This window comes from Pinus tabuliformis, chromosome 3_1 (genome assembly GCF_031772625.1).
Source record: "Pinus tabuliformis cultivar Carrire ecotype Pingquan chromosome 3_1, CPIR1, whole genome shotgun sequence".
Classification (NCBI taxonomy): Eukaryota; Viridiplantae; Streptophyta; class Pinopsida; order Pinales; family Pinaceae; genus Pinus; species Pinus tabuliformis.
The window spans coordinates 739,887,556-739,913,832 of record NC_142301.1 but is presented as its reverse complement, the minus strand read 5'-3'; the positions used below and the strand labels follow the sequence as shown (position 1 = coordinate 739,913,832).

The following is a 26,277-nucleotide window of genomic DNA, read 5'->3' as shown; positions in this document are numbered from 1 at the left end:
TTTCCATTCCTTAATGGTTTTGATTTTGCTAGGGTCTACCTTAACACCTTCATGAGATACAATATGACCTAGATATTCCACCTCTTATACTCCAAAGAAACATTTGGAGCTTTTTACATATAATTGTTTCTCCTCCAATAGTTTGAGCACCATGTCAACATGTTGGACATATCCCTTCCACGACTTGTTGTAGATTAGTATATAATCAAAAAATACTAACACAAATTTTCTAAGGAAGGGTTTGAAAATGGAATTCATCAAACCTTGAAATGTAGAAGGTGCACTAGTAAGGCCAAAAGGCATGACCAAAAATTCATAATAACCCTCATGAGTTCTAAATGTTGTTTTTGGAATGTCTTCTGTCTTCATTCTGATTTGATGATATCTTGAACGAAAACCCAACTTGGTGAAGTAAATTGATCCATGTAATTCATCCAATAACTTATCAATGGCAGGAATGGGAAATTTATCTTTAATAGTGAGCTTGTTGAGCTCCCTATAATCTGGACACATGCGCCATGATCCATCCTTCTTGTGAACCAATACCACTAGAGCAGAGAAAGAACTTTGACTAGGCTGAATTGTACCAGGCTCTAGCATTTCTGCAACCATACGTTCAATTTCGCTGTTTTGGATATAGGGATATCTGTAAGGCCTGATGTTGGGAGGAGCACTTCCTGGAATCAAATTAATAGCATGATCATGATCACGAATAGGTGGGAGGCCTTTGGGAGTCTCAAATACCTTGGAATGATTGTCCAAGGCTTTTTGGAGATCTGGAGAAATGGATGATTTCGATGTGGGAACCTCTAGTGAACATAATTGTGCAATTATGCCTCGTTGTTATTTCTTTAGAAGCTTTGTCATTCCGTTAGAGTTGATTATCTTTCCTAGTTTCCTTATAATACCCCTTAATTCAACTTCCTTTCCTTCTGAAGAGAATTTCATGAAGAGTTCTTGAAAATTAAAAGCTATTGTACCCAAGGATTGTAGCCATTGGACTTCTAGTACAACATCAACATCACCCATTGGAATGGAAAGCATTGGGCTATTCAATACATATTCTCCCATGGATAGCTTGATATTATGGCACTTTCCTGAGCAATTTATGGTTCCTCCACTTGCAACAATCACTTGACACTCTAGTGTTGGATATAGGAAGCAATTCAATTCCTTGGCTATCTTACAATGAATAAAATTATGGGTACTTCCCAAATCAATCAACACTATTACCTTTTTCTTCTTGATATGCCCTTCTATCTTGATAGTTTAAGGAGTGATAATTCCAACCAATCTAGGGTTTGTTCCTGGTGTATATCTTCTTCTTTTGACATTTCTTATTCCTTTTCTTCCTCTTCTTCACAATCTATGTAAAATAATTTATTTTCTCCACACTTATGACCTTTAGTGTATTTTCTATCACAACTGTAACAAAGCCCTTTTGCTCTTTTTTCTTCCAATTGTTGTGGTGTCAACCTTGTAGGTTGTGGATGGCTAGGGGCAGTAACACTTCCATCTTTATGATTGTGAGTGGTGGGATTCCTTGTTGCCATAATTTTTCTTTCCATTTTTCTTGCCAACCTGATTGCCTTCTCCAATGAATTTGGTTCCCAAAGGTGAACCTCATGTTGGATGTTATCTTTTAAAGTCCATATGAACACATCAATCCTATGCTCCTCTGGAATATCTTTTACCCTTATATTCAATTTTTGGAAGTCCTTAATGTGCTCCATCATTGAACCCTTTTGTTTGAGATTTATCAATTGGCTCAAAAAAGTGTTGCTTTTTGTATCCTCATAATTTTCTATCATTTCATCCGTAAAAATAGCCCAAGTGACAATTTGTTTACGAGAGCAAAGCTAGCGATACCATATGAACTAATTTGGTTCCAAATGTAAAGTTTCAATGCATACCTTTTGTGTGTTTTTCACATTATGGAGATCAAAAAATTGCTCCATCTGTAGTATCCATGTTCCGGGATCCTTGCCATCAAACTTCCTCATATCGATCTTTGGAACGTGGTGGTTCTTTGATCCAACGTTACCGTCTATGAAATCATGATTAACATTTATTTTGTTCTCATTATGAGTTCCCTTTCCTACCTTTTCGCCATTAGTAAGCATTTCTTGTAGAAACTTTGTCAAATCTGTCTTAAATTTGTTTGCAAGTCTTCCATGCCTTTCTTTAAATCATCCATCTTAGCTTTCACGCCATCCATCTTTGCTTCCATGCTGTCCATCTTAGCTTCTATGCCTTTCTTTAAACCATCCATTTTAGCTTCTACACCTTTCTTTAAACCATCTATCTTAGCTTCTACGTCTTTCTTTAAACCATCCATCTTATTTTCTGTTACTTTTTGTGCGAGTGAAATTTGTTGCACTTGGTCTCGTAATTTTGATATATCATGTTGCATCTCTTCCTCTTCTTCATGAGTCATGCTAGAGCTTTCAGGTTTCTTACTAGGCGTTTCCATTTTCTTTATTCAGGGTATCAATTATCGATAATAAGGCTTCACTATGTCCCTTGAATTCCATCAAACTAATTTTTCAAACCAATCTTATGCAAAAATTTAAAAAAAACTACACACCTTTTTTCACCTTGTAGGAGCTCGATATTGAATATTAGGTATCTCTGTAATTTTAGATCTCCCAGGTTTGAAATTTCTTCCTGTGGTAATCCTCTAAGTAATCTTTCTAACCCCGCAAGTCTAATCAAGATTGGATTCTCCAATGAAGAGTTATTCCAAATCTCCCACAATGACCTGAGTATATACTGGTTTAGTAGAGAAAACTTGTACGACGTGCCACGGGTTACTGTTTCAACCTTAGGTTTTGAAAATGATCCCCAAAACAACTACAGTCTATTCTCTTTCTGTAACCTTTTACGAAAATTCAATTTGATTCTCAAAGCGAAAGTTATGACGATTTTCCCAAGGTGACCTGTTTGGAATGTAATTCGGGGGTCTTCAAAAACCCTAACTTCATCATATTATATCTCCGAAAATATAGCAAGATAGGATCTTAAATTTGGAGCCGAGATTTAGAACGATTTCTTCTCAAATGGGTTTTTTTTTTAGCTTCTAAAACTTTGTAGAAAAATAGTTATAGTGAAAATTCCACGATGACCTGTTTTAGATGAAATTCTAGAGCTTGCAAAAACCCTAACTTCCTTAGATCATATCTCCGAAAATATAGCTAGACAAAATCTCAAATTCGGACCGGAAGTTCAACGCGATTTTGTCTCAAATGGGTTTTTGTTTTAGCTTCTGAAATGTCGCAGCAAAAAGTTATAGCGAAAATTCCATGATGACATGTTTGGAGTAGCGAAACCCTAGAATCCAAAGCTCTGATACCAAATGTTATGAAACCAACTCACAAAAGGATAGAAAAGATAGATGAACGCCTTAGAAATAAGCCTCTTCGAGGGGCAACCTCCTTTACATTACACAAATGAACAATTCTTGGATGATTCAAATGACAAAACCTCCTTTCTATATATAGGAGTCTAAGGGGTCACAATATAACCAAGCCAACCTAACAATAATAATATAAAGACACCAAAATAACAATAGAGGGATTCTATGGGGCACAATAATAACAATATGGGAAGAATAGGGGCACAACAATAACAATAAGGGATACAATGACAATAGTAATAGGGGAATCACTAGTATTATAGGGACCTAACAAAGTCTTGCCAAATTCACACTTCGACATCTTTAAAAACAACTGTTCTTTTCTCAAGACATCAAGTACTTTGTTCACATGCATGATATGTTCATCTCTGGATTTGTTGAATATGAGAATATCATCTAAGTAAACAATGAAAAATTCATCTAGAAATGGTCTCAATACATCATTCATAACTCTCATGAAAGTAGTTGGATCATTTGTAAGACCGAAAGGCATAACAAGCCACTCAAACAATCATTGTTTAGTTTTAAATGTGGTTTTCCAAATGTCCTCTTCAGCTATTCTAACTTCATCATAACCACTTCATAAGTCTAACATAGTGAAATACTTTGCATACCTCAATTGATCAAGAAAATCATCAATTCTTGGGAGTGGATAACGATTCTTTACTATAATTTTGTTCAGTACACGAAAATCCACACACGTGCAAAGTCCCATCCTTCTTTGGCACCAAGACAATGGGTGAACCACATGGCGAAGTAGATGAGTGTATGATACCTTTGTTCAGAAATTCTTGAATTTACTTCTTGATTTCCATTCTCTCCATGATCGACATGCGATACATGCCAATGTTTGGAAGTGGAACATCCTGTTGCAGCGATATCTCATGTTGAATTCCCCTCTTGGGAGGTAACCCCTTTGGTTCCTGAAACATTTCGCCATGCTTGCTTACCAAATCAAACAAATCAGATTTTAACTTATCATCACAACCTTTAAAAGATTCATAATCGATATCATTATTTTTCTTGATCATGAGAAGCACAAAATTCTTACTTGCATTTACTAGTATCTTCATCTGCCCTACATTAACCAAAGAAATGTTTAACTTTTTGCGATGGTCTCTCACAATGTACTCCACTCCATCCTTGAGAAACAGATATTTGTTCTCATGGTGATAAAATATTTCTTTCCTATCATACAAATAAGGACTTCCCAAAATGATTCCTGATATGTCAAGTGGAACTACATCTAATTCAACTTCATCAATGAATTTTTTAGTAATGGTAAACTTGAATAAGCATTTCCTTGTAACCTGTAAATTTGCATTATTGACTATCCAACCCAAGGGATATGGCTTATGATGAGGTGCAATCTTAAGGTTAAACTTTTTGACCAAGTCTTCTGAAATTAAGTTTGATTGTGATCCACTATCAAATAATGCATCAATCTTTGTAACCATGGCTGAAATCTTGGTCTCATCACCAGAATTTGATCCAAGATCATGTTGTGTGGTAACTGTCGTCTTTTGTTTTCCCTTATTGTTTGGTTTCTTAGACCTTATTTCGAGACGTACTTTCCAACAGTGGGTTTCATCATGGCCTGCTTTGGAAAAATGTTGGCATATAGTTTTCTCCCTTTCTTTCTTCACACTTGCATTCTTCTTTCCTTCCCATTTTCCACCCTTCTCTTTCTCCTTTCCCTTGAATGGCTTCTTCTTACTACCCTCTTCCTGAATGTTCTTTCCTCTTGTTTCAAGGTGTGTGGCTTGTACACATACCTCATCCAAATTGTTTGGACTGAACATAAGGATAATATGTTTTAAGTATGAATGTAAACCCCTAATATATTTCAACAATGTATCTTGGGAATTCAAGTTTACTCCTAACAATAAAGCCCTCTTCCTAAACTCCTGGGTATAGCCTTGAACTGTTTGACCCTTGAGTTGCCTAAATTTTGCCAACTCATAATGGATTTTTGCATATAGGGTAAAGGATAAAACTGCCCTTTAATTGTAGAAGCAAATTCAACCCAGGAGATGGATATCTTACCATGAATTCGCATTTCCTGTTGAGCCTTTGCTTCCCACCAAACTAGTGTTACTCCTTCTAGCCTCAATGATGCCAACTGAATCTTTACGTCATCTTCTTGAAGGATCTGAATTCTACAATAAACCTCCAATTGTCGAATCCAATTGTCTAATTTTTATGCATTCACCTCACCATTGTACATGGGAAGTTCAAACTTAATGTCCAATTTGAGTAAGGGAGTTTCTTCCTTTGGGGTTTTTGAATTAGTATGAACAATTTTTGTGGTAGAAGTGGAAGATGAGGATGATGAAGATGATGAGGAAGATGAAGATGGTGGAGATGGAGGAGGCTTTCCTTCATTACCCTTTGAATCCTTCTTTTCATATTTTTTTATCTTCCGAGCTTCCCTCTCCATGTGGAGGATTGGAACTCTCTCCAATCATTCTAGTATTCATCTCTTCATAGAGGATTCTAACCATGTCAGTTAAGTCATAAAACAATTTCTTGAATGCTTCCTCTTCCGAAAGACCTTCAGTCTCTCTTGCTCCATACATGATGGCTTTGGATTCAAGCTCAACTTTTGGTACTGCTTGTACCTCCTCAATCTCAATTGAAGGTAAAACTTGAGGTGTTTCAAGTGCAGCTGGGATTGGAACTTTGGGTGGAGATTGTGGCCTTGTGGCTCTCCTTCTTCTGGGCATTACCTCATGAGTTGCAACCAATAGTTTCCCTTCTCCTCTCTGCAACTTTCACCTTGTAAGCATCACAAATTTGCAACCATTAAAACCCTACTTGCACAAAACTCAAGAAATCAAGAAAATAACCTTTTCTTTGATACCAACTTGATTTGTTGTTGAATTTTAGTTTTGTTGTACAAATTTCAACTTCAAATTTAAAAACAACTTCTAAACATTTGCTTCATGTACATAGGTTTCTTTATGGTGTATGTGAATGATAACAGGTAATTTTGTCAAGTTTTATGTTAAATTCATGAGAAAAATAGAATGAAAAACAAGTGATGAACAATAGCAATAAAATGTACAACAAACCATCAAAATGACTTAACACAATGTTTTGATGAAGGAGTTCATCCCTCCTAGACTACATCTCCTTGGTCGAGCGTCTATGGCTTATGCATCTGTTTTAGATCAAAATGGAAAAAGTGATGTTTACAATGTTCTACTGCTCTTGAAACCTACTTCAATGTGCTCAAAACATCAAAATCATCTAGGAACACCTTTTCATGATCCCAATTTGGTCGAATTTTGTAAAAGTTATGGAAATCACTGTTTCTCCTAGTAAAACTCCACTAAAACTGGAGAACTCTAGTTAGTCCTGCCAAAAGTGGAGGAATCTCTGAATTTATCAGACCACCAATTTTTCTGCCAACTTAACTCCAAGTTTAATTAACGATAAGTTGTGTTAATTACAGACTAATCCGTAATTAGAGCATTAAGCGCAGTTATGGTAACAATTGGCTTGTGGTTTTCGCGGAGGAGGTCACATGATGACATAAATTCTAACAATTACGGTTATGGTTTTTTGTTGTGGTTTTTTTTGCTAAATTTTAACCATATCTTCCAGGGTTAGTGGTTGTGTTCACATGGGAGGGGGCTGGCTCCCTCCTCCCCCAAACTACAAACCATTACACCATAAATAGAGTCATCAACCATATATAGTTAAGTCACAAGCGATGGTAGAATGGTAAAGCATGGAGTTTATTCAGGTGAGGTCATGGGTTCGACTCCATCGACCTGCCCAATATTTTGTTTCATTGTGCGCCGATAGCCCGACCTTTGGGGAGGGACACGTGGCAGCCTTTGGGCTTGCCACTTGTCCCCTCCTCATTGGTCCTTCCTCTGACCACTTAAATGAAGCCAAATCATCAATCTATCGACAAAACACAGTATGGCACTTAGTGAAACCTTAATGGCCCTTGACCATCCCTTTGACCTGCCTAGTCACCTTCCACATCAGCAGTATGGACTGCTGACTGTGCAGTGATTGTACCTTCTTTTTCAAAAATTCTTTTGTTTGGCAAAGCAGACAGAATGTGACATCTTCCTCATAGGAACTCTATTTTGAGTGAAACGAGTTGCATTGGGATCGTTTCGCTGAGACAGATGTGATCGTTCTGGTTTCAAGAGATTCCAAGCACTTTGATTTTTGAGCTAAATACTGAGCACCTTATCAATATGACGTTTGAGTTCTGGTTGTTGCTAGAGGATGAGGAAGATAGACAGGAAAGTGAACCAAAGGCTATTCCACCCTTTCCTGAGAGACTAATAGCCACCACACAACCCAACCCAGAGGAGGATGAGCTTCTGGGTGAGCTCAAGCAGTTGTGTGTGAAAATACCACTTCTCCAAGCCATCAAGGATGTGCCAATATACAACAAACTGGTTAAGGAAAAGTGCTTCAAACACCCAGGCAGGCGGAAGAAAGATGCTTCAACCATTAATGTCATAGGACAACTGTCTGACCTGATGCTAGGACAAGTCATCTGCCCAAAGTACCTAGATCCTGGAAGTCCTGTATTAGATGTACACATCAATGGCACCATCATACCTCACACCTTGATTAATCTGGGGGCTGCCATTAATGTGATGACCAGGGATACCATGCTCAAACTCAATCTTCAGGGTTCCTTGAGGAAGACCTCGACAGTACTGCAACTAGTAGATCGCTCCACCGTGACTCCCGAAGGGATTGTGGAGGATGTCTTGGTCTCTATTGACTCTTGGGAATACCCTGCAGACTTCCTGGTTCTGTAACCAAAGGCAAAGCTTACTGGATATTCTCTCATTTTAGGAAGGCCTTGGTTAGCTACTGCAGATGCTTACATAAGTTGTCGTGCAGGAAACATGACCATAAAAAATGGTCCCATGTCCAAGCAGCTAGTCCTATACCCTCCTGCCCAACTCTCCTAAGAGCATGACTTACCACTCTGGTTGGAAGAAGGAGAGGAAGATGAGGTGTACTCAGCACCTCTGTGCACCTTAGATACCACTAGAAGAGACCCCCCAACCGAGGATGACTTGATCGAGACCTTGATCCAGAATCCACCTTCCAGTGCACTACCCTTAGAAAAATTGGTGGAGGATGCCCAAGCTAGCACCTTAGTGGATTTTTGTACAACCAACCCTGTTACTCCCAGAGTCAAGAATGTGGAGTTTGGCCCTGAGAAAGCATTGAAGATCAGCTCCTCCCTCTCTCCTTCCCAGGAAAAGGAGCTGTGTAGTCTGTTGGCCAACCACCTAGATGCTTTTGCTTGGAGCTATACGGAGATGAAAGGAGTCCATCCCTCGGTCTGTACCCATCATATATACATCAAAGAGGATTGTAAACCGGTTCGGAAACCCTAGAGGAGAATGAATCCAGCTCTTAAGGACATTGTCAAGGAAGAATTGCAAAAACTGTTGGATGCAGGATTCATCTACCCCATCTCAGATAGTGAATGGGTGTCCCCTCTGGTGTTGGTTCCCAAGAAAAATGGGAAATGGAGAATCTGTGTGGACAACCGACAACTGAACAAAGCTACCAAGAAAGACCATTTCCCTCTACCTTTCATAGATAAGTGTTGGATGGACTGACAGGAAAGAAGTTCTTCTCTTTCCTGGATGGGTTTAGCGGGTACAACCAAATCCAAATCAGCTCGGAAGACCAAGATAAGACCACCTTCACTTGTCCTTGGGGTACCTTTGCCTACCGAGTTCTTCCCTTTGGGCTATGCAATGCTCCTGCTACTTTCCAGAGAGCTGTCTTGAGCATCTTCTCGGAGCTGGTCCATGATGCAGTGGAAATCTATATGGATGACTTTACTCCTTATGGGGCCAACTTCCAGGAAGCATTGTCCAATATGGGAAAAGTCCTAACCAAATGCATTGAAATGAACTTGTCCCTTAGTCCTGAAAAATGTGAGTTCCTAATGACTGAAGGGACCGTGCTAGGCCATACCATTTCTTGCCAAGGGTTACAGGTGGATCCTAACAAAATTGCTCTCATCAAGAAGGTTCCACCTCCTCAAAAGGTAAGGGATGTCCGGAGTTTCTTGGGATTAGCAGGATATTACCGGAGATTCATTAAAGATTTCAGCAAGCTAGCCTCGGCATTGTTTGGCCTGTTGGCAAAAGATGTGGAGTTTAAATGGACTGACGATTGTCAGAGGGCTTTAAATGAATTGAAAGACAAGTTGGTGTCAGCCCCAATTCTGAGAGGTCCAAACTGGGCCCTACCTTTCCACATCCACACTGATGCCTCGAACAAAGCCATAGGTGCAGCTTTAGGACAAGTTGAGCAAAAACTTCCATATGCCATTTACTTTGTTAGCAAAAACTTGTCCAAAGCTGAGCTGAATTACACTGTAATCGAGAAAGAATTCTTGGCTGTGGTCCATGCACTGAACAAGTTCCGACATTATATTACCGGCTACCAAACCTTTGTACATACAGACCATGCTGCAATTAGATATTTAATGAATAAACCAGATGTGAATGCTCGTATTATTAGATGGTTACTTTTATTGCAACAGTTTGATTTGACCATTGTTGACAAACCAGGTAGAGAAAATGTTGTTGCTGACCTTTTATCTAGATTGGATTTGTCTGCAGATGAGGATGGAACAGTGGATGACCAGATGCCCGATGAACATCTGTTTGCTATTTCAGTACTCTCTCCATGGTTTGCTGATATAGCAAACTACCTTGTTTCAGCACAATTCCTTCCGCACCTATCTTCAAGAGAGAAGAGCAGAATCATCAGAAAAAGTGCCTCATTTACTGGGATCGGGGGCAATCTGTTCAAGCTTGGCCCCGATCAGATCTTAAGGCGTTGTGTAAGGGAGGAGGAAGTCTTTGACATCCTCCTCACTTGTCATGATGGGCCTTGTGGAGGACATTTTGCAGGAAAGAGAACTGCCTTAAAAATCCTGCAGGCAGGCTACTATTGGCCCACACTTCATCAAGATGTCAGAAGATATGTCAGTCAGTGTGATCAATGCCAAAGAATGGGGAAACCGACCCAAAGGGATGAGATGCCTCTCCAACCTCAAGTGACTTTCGAGCCATTTGAGAAGTGGGGCATGGACTTTGTGGGCCCAATCAACCCTCCTTCGAGGCAAAGGTCTTACATCATTGTGTGTACTGACTACTTGACAAAGTGGGCAAAGACTAAAGCAATCAAAGCAGCAACAGAAGAAAAGGTGGCCGAGTTCCTAAGAGAAAACATCTTCTATAAGTTTGGCTATCCGAGAGAGCTGGTTACCGATCAAGGGAGCCAATTCACATCCAACCTGGTTGAAGATCTACTAGCTCATCACAAGATCAAGCATAGGACTTCCACCCCCTATCACCTTCAAGAAAATGGGCAGGTGGAAGTCACCAATAGAGCATTAGAAGGGATCTTGACTAAGGTGGTGAGCAGCAGCAGAAAGGACTGGGCAGATCGCCTGGTTGAAGCCACATGGGCTTACAACACCACTTGGAAGACCACCACCGGCTTCACACCTTATGAGCTGGTCTATGGGAAGAAAGCTTTGCTGTCCATTGAGTTTGAATACAACACTTTGAGGATGGCAGCTCAGCTGGACCTAGATCTTAGCCATGCACAACAAGAGAGGTTATTGCAGCTGAATGGACTGGATGAGCACCGAATGTAGGCCCTCCTTCACGGAAGTGGTTCAACTTCAGAGAAAGGTGTGGCATGACCAACATCTGCATGACAAGCAATTTCAGCCGGGAGATTGGGCTTTGCTGTATGACTCCAGATACAAAGATTTCAAGGGGAAGCTGAGAACCAGATGGCTAGGGCCATATTCAGTGGAAAAATGTCATGACAATGGATCTGTTCTTATTCGGACCATTGATGAGGAAGCCATCCCCATGCTTGTCAATGGGCATCGATTGAAGATCTACAGGAAGCCTCTCTTAAGACAAGAGTTCATCAAAACTATGGAGAAGGCAGTGTTGGTCATAGAGAAGGGTTCTGCCCCTGTTTTGGGCATACCCTGAAGAATCTAAAAAAAATAATAATAATAATAATAAAGATCCTTGGGTGAAAACCTTTCTGAGGCACCCAAGGCAGGTGGTAGGGGTGAAAACCTCATTGAGGCGCCCCTATTGGCTTTCAAAAAAAGAAAGAAAAAAAGATAAAGATTTGAAAAGATCCTTGAGTGAAAACCTCTCCGAGGCACTTAGGGAAGATGGCAAGGGTGAAAACCTCATTGAGGCGCCCTTGTTATCTTTCAAAACAAAAAGAGAGAAAAAAGAAAAAGGAAAAAAGAGAAAAGGCAAAAACAAGGTCAGCAGATTCATTATGTAAAATTGCATGCAGGTGTTCTATGGAGGAGATGAAGCCTCTCAACTCAAAGCCAAGGGTCCTCATCATGCATTCAGGACACCTCACCAACACCCCCTCCAAGAATACGCATTTTTTTCAAGGTATGTGCAATTTTATTACAGCTTGAGTCTTCTACAGGAAGATGCACAGTTTCTACAGGAAGATGCAGATCTTCTACAGGAAGCCCTGTATTTCTACAAGAAACTTCCTGTAGAAGCTCATAACGGCCCAAAATTCATTTCATGAAGAGATCTAAAGGCTAAGGATCGGTTTGGACGCATGCATGCCACTCTTGTCAACCATGCACATTGTTGTTATCTTGCTCCACCATCCTTGTCGACATGCAACCAAGTTACCTGCACCAGCAAAGAAAAATGACGAGTCCCGAGAAAAAGCAAATTGTAAATGGAAAAAAGCGCTAGAGATCTCACACCATATTCAATACAGCCAGCCAGAAGCCCTGAGAGCATGATTGTGAGGCCATCCATCGTCGTGCAGCATGCACCCAAGGAGGGAGAACTATTTCAAGACATCCCGCGGGAGTCCTGTAACAGTTGAGCCTGCTAAAGTGGATGCCATTCACAGCACAGGGCATATGCAAAGAAACATGGGCGCATGCAACTGAAGCATTCCATCCATCGACGGCAGCTCGTGAACATGGACCTCAGGGCGTGTGTAAGTTCGCCAGCAGTAGGTAAATCGACTCATCAACGTCCAAAGAGCCAAAACATCGTGTGCAGCCGCGCAGGTAGGTGTCTCGACCCTTCCTTCCATCAGACTGCATGAATTTTACTTTGATTGATTGCTAAGTGTAAAGGTGAATTGGTTGAGCGGTTGTGTGGCCATTTGGCCGGCCACGTCGACCAGTTAATGGTCTAGTTGGATGTGTGGGTGGCGGCCATGACAAACAGAATAGGCAGCATGCACGTGAGAACGATCCCGTCGCAGAGAACGAGTTTAACCCAAGAGGCGGTGGCAGATCTGTGGGAATTGGTGCGGCAGCAAGTGAATGCGCAGTTGAATGATGGGGTGACATCACCCAACGGTCCGGCGGGTGACTAATACCTGATGATTTCAGGTTCTTGGCATTAAAGAGAGCAAAAGACCACGCAAAAGGAGACAAGGAGACAACAAAGGTGGCATTGCATGTTTATAGGGAGGTTGTCTACAACTTTAAATGACTTCCCTCATGCTTTTCACCTTAACTCCGAGCTCTAACAACTCTCCCCACCGAGCTTAAAGGCAGCCAACACGTTCTACATGATCATCAGTTTCACAACAGTTTGACTTTCAGTTGGACAGCCAAGCTCCACGAATGAAGCCAGCCAGCTTGATCCTCATGCCGGGTGGGTTTATTAGGCGAGAACCCACTGATTCATCCAAATTAAGGGAAAACCAGGTGGTGGTAGAGCTCTTCACACAGGCACAATGGATATCCTTTTGTGATAAGCTGCAGGGTTATGACGATGAAGTGGCCGAAGAATACTTCCAGGCTCTGAGGCTGAAATCCAAAACAATGGCCACAGTGACTTTCAGGGGTCTAAGCCTCAAGCCCACCCCGCAGTATATCAGTCGAATCACTGGACTCCCAATGGGTCTGCCGTGGGATAAGGAAGAACGGAAGCTGAGCCAAGAAAGAATTCTTTCCACCTGAGGAGGAATTCTCGGAGGACAAAAATGGAGTGCGAAGAACGAGTTTGTTGCCACCATGGGACGAAGTTAGCCTGCAAATCATGAAATATATAACATGTGAAGGGCGTTATAGCATCGTCTACGAGTATCACTTTCAGTTGCTCACTGAGTTAAGGCACCAAATTGATCTTCTTGTAGAAAAGAAACTTAGCATTCCTTATTTCCTGCTACAGTCTTTGATGGAGTGTGCTACGAAACTAAAAGAGGGCATACCAGATCAGATAGCCCACCATGGGTTGATCAAAATTCTTGTGGAGGATGCACTTCATTCCTATAAGGTTCCCCTCTCATGGGAATCATTCAGGAATTTAACCAGAGATGGAGACATAAGGATGCTCACTGAAGAAAGTGGTTCCTCCAGCAGTGAGGAACAAGAAGCCGTGGCCGAGGGAAAGAGAGAAAAAGGCCAGAAGACCCCGACCACAGTGCAGAAGAAGGAACAAAAGAAGAAGCACGAGGAAAAGGATGACAAAGAAGAAGGTGGCACACCCATCTTATCGGCAAGAGAAAACAGGTTGAAGAGCAGAACGAACAAAGCTAAGGTGGTCCACATCAGCCCAAGTACCTCGTCAGCACCTGCAACCAAACCAAAAAGTAAAACTCAGACAGCAAAGCAAGCAAAGGTGGGGACACCTGTGTCTACAGGAAAGCAGAAGAAGGCTTCTACAGGAAGCCCGAAAATAGAGAAAGGGTCTTCTACAGGAAGCCCGAAAGTGGCAAAATGGTCTTCTACAGGAAGCTCGAAAATCATTAAAAAAGAGGCTTCTACAGGGAGCACGAAAATTTCCAAAGCAGAGGCTTCTACAGGGAGCCCGAAAATTTCCAAAGCGGGGGCTTCTACAGGAAGCCCGAGAGGGGCTAAAACAAGGTCTTCTACAGGAAGCCCAAAATTGCTAAAGAAAGGATCTTCTACCGAAGGCCCGGAAGTGGGTAAAGCAGGGGCTTCTACAGGAAGCCCGAAATCTGAAAAGAAGGGGCCCTCTACAAGGAGCCTTGAGAAAGCAAAACGCAGGGAAGAGAAGGCTGGTATTCTTGAAAGGGAGGCAGCCGCTGCGCTGGCAGCCCTCAGTACGCCTCCAAAGCCGAAGGAGAAGAGAGAGAGGGAGATCCCTCTACCTTTTGAAGCCAGGAGAAGTAAGAGAATAAATACGGGCAAGCCGCAGTCTCCACCCAGCAGTCAAACCATTTCAGGCGATGTCCCTACTTCGCCCAGGGAAAGAACCCCCTCTAAACCATCGGCCACCCCCGAGAAGGGAAGCCCAAAAATAACTTCCTGGACACGAAAAATAGGCCAATCGCCTTCCGAAGCCTGGCTCAAGGAAATGGAAAAGAGGGAAGAAGCGACACCCTCGTCAGCACCAGGGGCAGAAAAGGCAGGGCCACCAAAAACAGGAAAGGAAGAGCATGCTCCGGGCTCTAGTTCTCGGCCAAGGACGAGGAGCCTGAGCAAAGTTGCTCAAGGATGAGCAAATATTTCAGCTGGGGGGTGATGATGAGCCCCATTTTTTGGTACAATTTGGGGTCATATTGGCCACTTACCTTGTTCAACCATTCATCTTTTACCACTTATGCATTCATTTCTTAGTATATTCGTGTTGTTTGTAGGAAGAAGGGCAGACATTATATCTATGTGTCTAATACATGATGATTTCAGGTTCTTGGCATTAAAGATAGCAAAAGACCACGCAAAAGGAGACAAGGAGACAGCAAAGGTGGCATTGCATGTTTATAGGGAGGTTGTCTACAGCTTTAAATGACTTCCCTCGTGCTTTTCACCTTAACTCTGAGCTCTAACAGCTCTCCCCACCGAGCTTAAAGGCAGCCAACACGTTCTACAAGATCAGCAGTTTCACAGCAATTTGACTTTCAGTTGGATAGCCAAGCTCCACAAATGAAGGCAACCAGCTTGATCCTCATTTTATATAAATATGAAGGCCGTAGCCTTTGTTAGAAGCTTTTTGACTTTTGGAATTACTATTGTAATCTCTGAGCACGAGTTACAGCTCGGTTTTTGTTGCTTTGTAAGCCTGTTTTGGCATGACATTAGACTTTTAGTTATGAATAAAGGCAAGCAGATTTGGATCTAATTCTGAGTTTTTAAGGGAGCTATAGCTCTCAGGTTAGGGCCCAACCTGAGAGCAATAGACCTCCTCTGTTTTGTAGTGTTATTTGCCTTTCGTTCCAGCACTTTGTTTCTTTACTTTGACATTCAATTCGAATTTACAGTCTGCTGATTTAGTTTTTATGTGATTGAGTAGGATTAGCTTATGGTTACTTTGCTTTCAGTTGTTTAGATCAGAATAGGAGGTTTGTAATCACTGGAGCTCCAAGAAAAGGGTTGCTAGTGTCTTCACTGCCTTCTCTGTTTAGGGATTGGGGTGCAGTCCATATAAACCACCAAAAAGAACGCAGTCTTTCACTTCCATGCAAGCTGCAACTTAGTCATTTTCATTGAAGATCCATCCATGCACTTTTGATATTGAATCACACTTCTTTATTCCACTTCCATGCACGATTTTCCTTCACAATTTACATTGTTGTTCATTGAGTTTATATCACAAGTAGCTCAGGTTAATGAGTTCTCGTTTTTGGTGACATTCATAAGTAATTTGTTTTATTTACACTGCTCCACATCATTCCATTTCCCTCCTCTTCTTGTCAACCACACCTAAAGCCACCTAATCGACCTCTGTTCAGCTCGTATACCTTCCAGCTCTTCCATGATTCACGTAGCTCCATTATCTTGACCTTTCGTTGATCCCATCCTTCCATCCACCAACCAACTCCATGCACTCATCCTCCACCATATTTCTCTGCCCCTGAGCCATCACCAGCTCCATCTCAATCTTACCTATCCACCCATACCACTCCATCACCTCACCACCACCTAAAACTCCCACGGTCGGACATCCTGTAGAATTTCACAGACTTTCTGTAGAATCCCTGAGTTTCCTGTAGGATCCCCTGCAGACATCCTGTAGGAGCTTGCAAACTTGGTTGCCGAGCATCCAAACGTTGTAGACTTCTATAGACTAATGCTAAGGATCCCCTGGGACCTCTCCTAGCCCCCCTAACCTTTCCCATGCTTTCCTTCCCTTCGAACCGCTCCTGCACAGTCAAATCCTAATCAAAAGCACCATCACAATAAATCCAACCACTTAATAAAAAAATACAAAAAACATGTCTTTTCAGATGCAAGTAGCTTAGATTCATGCATTTCAACTCGCTGCAAGTAATGGCATCATTGGTAGAAGTTTCATTCACATTTTGCATTGTAAGGGTCAAGCTAGTCAAATTAGGGTTTATTAGGGTTTCCATGCTTTGTTGGCTTTCAGTTCATTTTTGCAAAATAGATTAGTTTCCTTTAAGATAGCCTTCGTCCATCATTTAGCAAGCTTCTTCTGACAGCATATAGAAGTTGGCTTGAGCCCTAGCGGACTTGTGCCAGCTGACCAAGTGATAGCTGCGACAAGAGCTAGTACTTGTGCATACAGCACCGTCGCTTCCAAGTTTATACGAACTACCGGGTTGATAAAATTAGAGATAGGGAGCTCCACGAGTTGTAGCATTATTGCTACAATACTGGAGCCCACCAGAGGGTTACAAGTAATTTGAGGATTGAATTCCATGTTAATGTGAATGGTTTGGATGATATATGTTCTTTCTCTATCAATTTCAGTTCCTCCACTCCCTAATTTGCTAACTACCATTATTTCACATTGGTTTTTTTCTCTCTCTTTTCATATTTATTGTTTGCCCCTCTGTACACCCTTGTGGGTTCTTCCACTTCTTTCTTTCTAGAAGAAGCCTTGGAAAGGTTTCTAGAGATGACTTGCTATTTTATTGGTAAAGGTAGATGGGTGTTGGGCTTCCAAAAACTTTGCTAGCTTTTCCCCTACTTCTAGGAATTGAATGAGGATATACCTACCCATCTCCCACAAATATGTTGCAAGTGCCCAATTCTTGAGGAGATGACATTAAGTTATTTCCTTCTAGTTTGGACATGTATAAGGCCATTTATAGCCTCTATGCTACAATTTCTTTCATGTTAAGACTTTTATGGTGCTACTAACCAAAGTAAGGCCTTAGTTTTGGGTCATATAAGCCCCCCATATTAATTTCTAGATTCATATCTTCTCTAGGTCCCACAAGCCGCACTATTGAAGTTCATAGGCCCTTTTGACCTTATATATACTTGCAGCCCACATCCCCCATTTAAGAATGATATATCATCTATTCACTATAATTATTTCTTAGGATCTCTTATAACATGCTCTTTTCTAGAGATATTGGGGTTGTTGACCACGGTCAATAATCCCTGCACTTCCACCAACAATTAATGTCTTCCTCATAGATATACTCCAAGTAGCTTTTAACCTTATTCCATCTATAGAGCTTGAAACCTTACCTTATGGAGTTATAATTTGGATCCACTAAAAGAGGGATCCATTTGTGCAAGAGATCATTCCCAAAATGGGTTACATCCCTTGCCTCAATGTCCCAGAAGCTTTATTGTTGAATGAGGGCGAAGTGTCATCTTACATTGTCCCACGGGAAGGAGCTTAGAGACATTTGGTTCATTCTTATTAAATGATCTTACTCTACTCCCCTTGCATACTTTGATCTCCATATTTTACCTTGGAGTGCATCTCTGTTCTTCAACCAACACAATACCACCTTTTGTTTTCAAACCAAAACCATAGTTCCTTCCTATACATTGTTGAGTTCAATCCTTCTAGAAGGATAGATGTTGAGTTGTCCTTTATCACGAGGATGAATAATCTTAAACCAAGTGGCTTGAGGTCACTTCCTTTCCTACTTTTTCCATTCCCATGGGATTTTTTTCATATTCTTTGAATGGATTCTAAGACCTTTGAAGGCGCCACTAAGACTAAAACAAATAAAGATGATGACTTGTAGGATAGATTCAACTAGAACAATGACTTGTAGGATAGATTTAACTAGAATAATTTGACTCACTAGAGAAAGATGGTGGTAGGTCCAACTAGAGAAACTATCTCTCAATTTTTCAATAAGAGGCACCCAAGAGATGTCTCTATTTTGTTTTTCAAATAAATGTAGATCTATGCATTTGGAAGGAAATGAGTCTATTTGAAAATTTGTGAACCTTCCTATAGTTCTTTCAATATCTTCCCTAGTGTTAAGAAAAATAGTTGAGATTTTTCCTTATTTTACCCACTAAATGGTTGATTCACCCATAAACAAAATAAATTTAAACTCTTTTATCCACTAAATAGTTGATTCACTCATAAAAATGGCTATCATCAACAAACTGGGAATGTGATAAGAGCCATCCTTCTCACTATAGGGGATACTTCACATGTAATGCTAATATTTAGTTACAATTAGAGATCTACCAACAACTTTAGTGAGAAGTAAAAAAAAAAAATATTTTTACTAAAACATTTTGTCTTTAGTGAAACTTTTTGATGAACAATGATTGCAATAATTAAAAATTTGTTATTTCTTGATCATTTATGTTTTCATGCCAAGTCATTTTTGTTGGAGAGTGAGAGGCCAGTCCCAGCACCAAATGCAATAATTACTATTTCCTGCTAAGATTTTTCTGTAAAAGGGCAAAGCTCAAGTCACAGTTTTCCATTAAAATGCAAATGCTTCACGAGTCAACCTTATCAACGAAAACGACTTTGCATTACGATTTATATTTATATCTTCTTTGCCTACATGTTCAATAGCAACAATGTCAACTCTTTTGTTTCCCTGGCGGTATGATCCCCACAACAAATTTAGACATTACAAACATCTTTACAGAATCATTTCTGTTATTCATTATAATGCTCTTATCCATCACATAAACTGTCATTCTCTTCCAGCGCTAAACGTGCTACACAAGCAAAATGGTGATCCTGATATTCACTGGATCACCTATAGATTACATCACCTGGATAAGTCACCCGATTCCTTTACATATGCTTCTCTCTTGCAGGTTTGCAATAGTATCACAACACTAAAGAAAGTCCATGCCCAAATTATCGCGACTGGTCTTGAGCAAAACATCTTTCTGGGCTCCAAGATCATTAACATGTATTCCTTGTGGAGTTGCATAGAGGATGCACGCAATGTGTTTGACAAAATACCCCAACGAAATGTTTCATATGGAATGTGATGATCAGAGGGTATGCCATGAATGGATCATGGGGGGAAGCCTTTGCAATATATTGCCAAATGCAGCAGGCAGGTATACAACCCGAAAATTTCACCTTCACCTTTATACTGAAGGCGTGTGCCGAGCTATTATCTCTGCAAGAGGGGAAAGAGATTCATGGTCATATAGTCAAAACTGGCTCTGAGTTGGATGTTTTTCTAGTAGCATCGGATGTGCTCTATGCCTCAAAATTTGCAGGGAGACTTGGACACATGTATTCCACAATACCCAGAAATCGTTTTGGGAAATTCCACCCAGAATCAGTGTTATTAAAATAATTAATTATTTTAATGGATGCCTAAGTCTAAACTTAGGAAATTAAAATAATTAAAGGGTATTAATCTAATCGTGGGTGAAACTTCTAGAAGACGATGAGGATCAAGCCAAAATGATATGAGCCATTGATTAGAACCTAATCTGGGCCGTTGGTTCTGAATAGAAGGATTATAAGAAGAGGTTTGATGGGCATTTGGAAAATACATCAAGAGGGAGATCAAAGATCGAATTTTTGAAGAGAGCAGTGCAACAGTTGCTGGAGAAAAGTTTGAAATGATTTCTTGCAGTGAGGGGCGGGGATAGTTTCAGTTGGAGTTTTCTCTTGATCTAGGAATACTCAACAAAGGAGGGAGAGGCAATGCAAAGGCTATGTTGGGCAATGTAGGCTAAAGCAGAGGCAACACAAAGCCTTGAGGAGATCTGTATTTTTGCTGGAGAGGTCAATTTATGAAGTTGAAGGCCGGGGTGTGAGACCGGGAGGACAAAATCGAAGTCTCAGAGGCAAATTGATCAGCAGAAGGGGTGACGTTGGCCCTAGAAGTTGTGACGCTGGGCCTATGTAGTGATTGCGTAAAGGCAGTGCAGAGGCAGCAAGGGACAAGCCATTCTATCGCCGGATCAATGGGGATCGCCAGTGATAGTGTGGGGTATTTCTCACTAATATTCTATCTGTCATAATCTTTGTACTAGATAGCCAACAAGGCATCCAAAGATTGTATTCAGAAAACTACTGCTCAATAATACAAACCCTCAATGACTGCACAGGTTGTCCACACTCGTTTTTCCAAAAATAACTATGTAGATGTGTGTGATGTTTATTTCTCTCCTGTGTTGTATTTAGTTTCCGCAGTTTTTATTTGTGTAGGTTAGAGTGTATTTAATTTGATATTTGCCGTAGCACACAACAAGTAAATTGTTTAATCGAATTAACAATTAGAAGAATTAACATCAACTGCTGTAGTAGGAATCTGGTAACCGATTTTTCACATGGTATCAAAGCACAGATCATGAGCAGAAGAGCTTAGAAGAAGAGAGGAAGAGGAGTTCGAAATTACTGTAGAGGCAACAATTCGAATCCTTAGCAGGCAGCGCAGTCCTTGAGTCATAAGATTGAAGTTTTGAGGAGAAACCGATTTCTTTGAGTGAGTCAATAGAGAAATTCGATGTCCAGATTGAAGCTTTCCAAAAGCAGAAAGGAGGGGAACACATTGATCTGTTCCTAATGAAGCTTCAGGAAATCTGAGACTCGTTGGCAGCTGTGGGGTCAATACCTCAACCTACCAAGATGGTGAGGCTAGCCCTGAATTTAGTCTCAGAGGAATGGCAAGTATTTGTCTAGAGCATCCTAGGCAGAGAAAGGTTGCCAGATTAGGAAGAGATGTGGGCTGCTCTTCAGCAGAAAGAGATGGGGAGAGACTTGGTCAAGTGCAAACTTGATAGCAGCAGTAGTAGTGGAACAAAGCCCAAGGAGGAGGAAGAGAATGCAACCCTTGCATCAAAGGAGTAGCGAAATAAGAAGATAGATTTCTCGAAGATCAAGTGCTTCTAGTGTGGTGAACTTGGTCACTACGCTACATAGTGTCCTCTCAAGAAGAAGGACGAGGACGAGAAGCATGATCTGAAGGTTGCATCCGCAAAGATCGAGGAGGAGTTTGCCATGGTTGCTTAGATACCTCCAGGGGAGAGGTGGGGTGATATAGAACTGGAAGTTTGAAAGAACTACGGATGGGCAGGATCGTTGAGGAGTCCACCTCTCGGATCAATACCCTGCTATGGGAGCCCAGATCAGAAGTAGCAAGATGGATGAGTGTCAGTTGCTGCTGAGGAGTGTCAGAATGACAGTTGCAGTGGCTAGGGGTGCCAGAAACTGAGCAGCGCAGAGTAGGATTAACAACAGTGCACAGTCACAGTAGCAACGCAAAGGCTTCAGAGAGTCAGTGTAGAGACTAGCAACAGTCAAAACTCCAACAATAGATGCATCATGCTGAACACCTGTTCAGTAATTTTGGATGCTTTTCTGTTGCTGATGCAGTAGCAACAACAGTTGGAGAAGGTTGCAGTATAGATGCAGTGTTGGGAGTGGTAGTGTTAGCAACAGTACATATGCAACATTTGCACAGTATTTGGTGGGCAGTGATGTCAGACATCAAGAGTGCAGAGGGAGATGTTACAAAGAAGGGTTATGCTTCAGCAAGATACATTACTAGAGCACATTCCTCGATGAGAAGGAGTGTTGATTTTTGGTAGCATCGGATGTGATCTAAGCCTCAAAATTTGCAGGGAGGCTAGGACACATGTAGTCCACAATACCAAGAAATCGTTTTGGGAAATTCCACCCGTAGAAGGTTTTATTATAATAATTGATTATTTTTAATGGGTGCTTAAGTCTAAACTTAGGAAATTAAAATAATTAAAGGGTATTAATCAAACTGTGGGTGAAACTTCTAGAAGAAGACGAGGATCAAGCCAAAATTATCTAAGCCATTGATTAGAATCTAATCCGGGCCTTTGGTTCTCAATGAGAAGATTATAAGAGGAGACTTGATGGGCATTTAGAAAACATATCGGAGAGAGATCAAGAGATCGAATTTCTCAGAGAGGGCAGCGCAATAGTTGCTAGAGAATCGATTAAGGAGATTTCTTACAGTGAGGGGCAGGGATAGTTTCAGTTGGAGAAGTTCCTGATTCGGGAATACATCGCAGAGGAGGCAGAGAGAGATCCAGAAGAGGCAACACAAAGGCTATGCTAGGCAGCATAGCCTGATGCAGAAACAACGCAGAGCTTGAGGGTAGATCCGTATTTTTTTGGAGAGGTCGAGTTCTGAAGGCGGAAGCCGAAAGCCGAGGTGTGAGACCGGGATGGTAGAAGTCGAAGTTCCAAAAGAAAAACAATCAGCCAGAAGGAGTGACGCAGACCAACACAGTGATTGCACAAAAACTGTGTAGAGGCTTCTAGGGGCTAGCCATTCAATGGCTGGATCAGTGTTGGATCGCCAATGATAGTGTGAGGTATTTCTCACTAATCTTCTGTCAATCAGATTCTCTATATTGGATAGCCAACAAGGCATCCAAAGACTGTATTGATAAAACTACTGCTCAATAATACAAACCCTCAGTTGCTGCACCGGTTCTCCCACATTGGGTTTTTCCGGGGATATTTGTCCGAAAATAATGGCATAATGTGTTGTGTATTTCTTTCTTGCTCAATTTCTTGTTTCCGCATTTAATTTAATTGGTGAAGACTGCAATGTATTAGTTTCGGTATTCGCTGTAGGATGCAGTAAATAATTTGTTCAGTAATTAACAAATAGAAGGAACTTAATCAGTTGTTGCAGTAGAAATTTGGGCCTCCAATTTTTCACAGTTTCTCATGGATTTGAAATGTTGTATGGACCATTCCATGCCATCCCAATACCCTCAGCATGTCAAATGATGGTCGGAGATAGTATAAGCTTGGAGTGTTGCGTTTTCATATAGTCACTGTATTTTCACCATATTTCTTAAACCTTGTACCTATTTATCATGAAATTTTTACAGGAGATGCATGGGGGTGAGATGAATAAAGTTTAAACCCACTTAATTTTAGGTCAAAATGCTTCACGGTTTTCGAGAAACAAGCCACTGTCATCTACAACCATTTTTGGATTTCCTTGAGATTCGTGAGTCATATTTGGCTCAAAATTTGTGTGGAGAAAGGTTAAAATGATATTAACTTGCTATCAAAAAGTCAGTTCAATCTGGTTTACCGTTTAGGATATATTCAAAAAATACAAGCGCTACGCTTTTTTGCTGTGTTTTTGTGTTTCTAATGGACTAGGAGGTTGCGCTGCGCTTCCACATAGTCATCGTTTTTATCGAGTTATTCAAGTCAAAACCTCTTATAATTTGTTTTTATGATCATGGTAAATATTATGAGGCATCCAAGGACTCATAGGCTCGATTTGGACTGAGAATTTAATGTAAATATGTTTGGAAAAGATTTAGTCAAACAGTCTCTAGTTTTCTCAAAACAGTTATATTTTCATTGCATTGACTAGAAACATAAAAGCCTTTTGAGGAATTCGGTCCCTATAGGTGGGAAGTAATTGTTTTTAGTCTATTCATGATGTAATTGTAATTGAGCAAAGGGTTGGACATGTTTGAGAAGAAAGAAGACTGTGCATATTGTATTTTTGATTTTCCAGTGAATTTACAGGGATTCTTGTGTCAGCTCTTGATGGTGTTGTGCTTTTCTCATGTTGTAAGTTTGTCTTATGTTATTTCCATGTCATGAATGTTTGTCTTCATGTTTGGTTGAACCAAAATTTATCTCAGAATTCATTTTAAAATGCTCTAATATAGTTGGCCAAGCAGTCTATGTTTTCCTCTTAAAACAACATTTAGAATTCATCCCACAGTTTGATGCTCTATGTGTTGTTTTCATCATTCTAATTTATTACACTCACCCTCTTACAAGGAATTAATTTGATTACACCAACAAGACTGCCTAATGGATTTGTCTTCCTTCCTGCCAACAAAATTTTAAAACTATACCCCACTGAGCACCATACCCTTGGAGAATATGTCCCTCCACATGCACTTATGGATGACAGGTGCGCTACTAATGGTCTTGAGGAATATGATGAGTGGACCATTGACTTAAGAAAACTCAGAACAGTCCTCCTTTTGCACAAGAGGCATTTGGTAAACTTTATTAAGGTACCTACAATTGCGAGGATGTTGTAGTGAAGATCCTTGAGAGGTCGGAGGATAATACAAAGAAAGCCCAAATCTTGGAGCAACAATTCACACAAGAATTCAAGATGATAGCCACTATGAGGCATCAAAATGTGGTGAGATTCATAGGGGTTTGTAAGAAACCTATGGTTTGGTGTATTGTTACAAAGTATACCAAGGAGGGTTCTATGAGGTAGTCTCTGGCAAAGAGACAAAACCGCCCAGTGCCTTTAAAATTAGCAGTGAAGCAGGCGTTGGATGTGGCAAGGGGCATGGAGTATCTGCAGAGTCTTGGGTTTATTCATAGGGATCTGAAGTTTGATAATTTGCTCATAGCTACAGACAAGTCTGTCAAGATTGTGGATTTTGGGGTTGCTAGAATTGAAGTGCAAACGGAGGGCATGACTCCAGAAACTGGGACATACTGCTGGATGGTGTTGTAAGCTAGATCTTGTCCTGATTTGCTATCCAGTTTTTTTCTTCTTTTCCCCTTTTTATCATGTTGATGGGTTTATTCATAGGGATCTGAAGTTTGATAATTTGCTCATAGCTACAGACAAGTCTGTCAAGATTGTGGATTTTGGGGTTGCTAGAATTGAAGTGCAAACGGAGGGCATGACTCCAGAAACTGGGACATACTGCTGGATGGTGTTGTAAGCTAGATCTTGTCCTGATTTGCTATCCAGTTTTTTTCTTCTTTTCCCCTTTTTATCATGTTGATCTTTTCTAGAGTTTATGTTTATGGTGACTTGCTTTCTTTTTTAAAGTACTATGCTTCTTACGTAATTTCCTTACTCAGACTCTTGACTCTGCAATTTGATTCTTCAATTCAAATCCTTGATCGCTATGATATATATGGCTGTTTTCTAGGATTCAATGACTGAATTGAGGTGTTGTTGTTTTGAGCTGCCACAACGTTCATGCAAGAAAGAAAGATTTGCAGAGGTGGACTCGTCAAAATTAGCCATTCTGGTTGCATGATTTTGACGGAAAATCAGTGGACATTGGTAGCCATTGAGTTTATTTGGGATCACTTTTGTCTTCTTACAGGCATCACTTAGCCTCAAACTTTTTGGCCCAAGGTAGGAATCCTTTGTTTTGTTTTTAACAGATTTTTTTCAGTCCTCTTAAATCTTAGATTTATAGCTTAGTTTTTAATTTTATACCTGAGACTCTCTTGGTCCCCATTTGTTTTTCTCTAGACCCAGGTTGATTGAACCCTAATACCAAAATGGGTCAAACTAACCACCCATCAAGCCAAACCAACCATCACGTCTCTAATGTAGTGGCTGTCTAGATCAGTCCATCACGTATACTTCCTGATTTCCTCCAAAGTGTCAATCTGAAATATGTCAAACTCGGCTATCATTATCTTATAACCCATCTCCTGACTTTGCTCTTGATCCCTCTCATGGTGGGTATGCTTCTTGAAGTGGGACGGATGAACCCGGAAGATATTTGGCAGCTCTGGATCCATTTACAGTTCAATCTCGTGAGTGTTCTTGTCTGTTTGGCCATTCTTGTTTTTGGGTGCACAGTCTATATGATGTCTTGCCCTCGACCTGTGTCTCCTGTGGATTAATTCTGCTACAAGCCCCCTGAAAGCCTCAAAGTGAGCTTCCAATGCTTT

The 26,277-nt window shown here is 40.8% G+C and overlaps 1 protein-coding gene and 1 pseudogene across 2 annotated transcripts in view; both read left to right on the top strand.

Annotated features, from left to right (window-relative positions):
* LOC149189472 (pentatricopeptide repeat-containing protein At3g26782, mitochondrial-like) overlaps nt 1–19,807 on the top strand; it is a 92,018-nt gene extending 72,211 nt beyond the window's left edge. For both annotated transcript variants that reach the window (XM_089413221.1, XM_089413220.1), the window contains exon 4: nt 19,437–19,807. In XM_089413221.1, the coding sequence (XP_089269347.1) occupies nt 19,437–19,616 (180 nt within the window). In that variant the 3' untranslated portion in view covers nt 19,617–19,807. The remainder of the gene's footprint in view (nt 1–19,436) is intronic.
* Nucleotides 19,634–25,304, top strand: LOC149189471 (serine/threonine-protein kinase STY13 pseudogene; annotated as a pseudogene).
* The last annotated feature ends 973 nt before the right edge of the window (nt 25,305–26,277 follow it).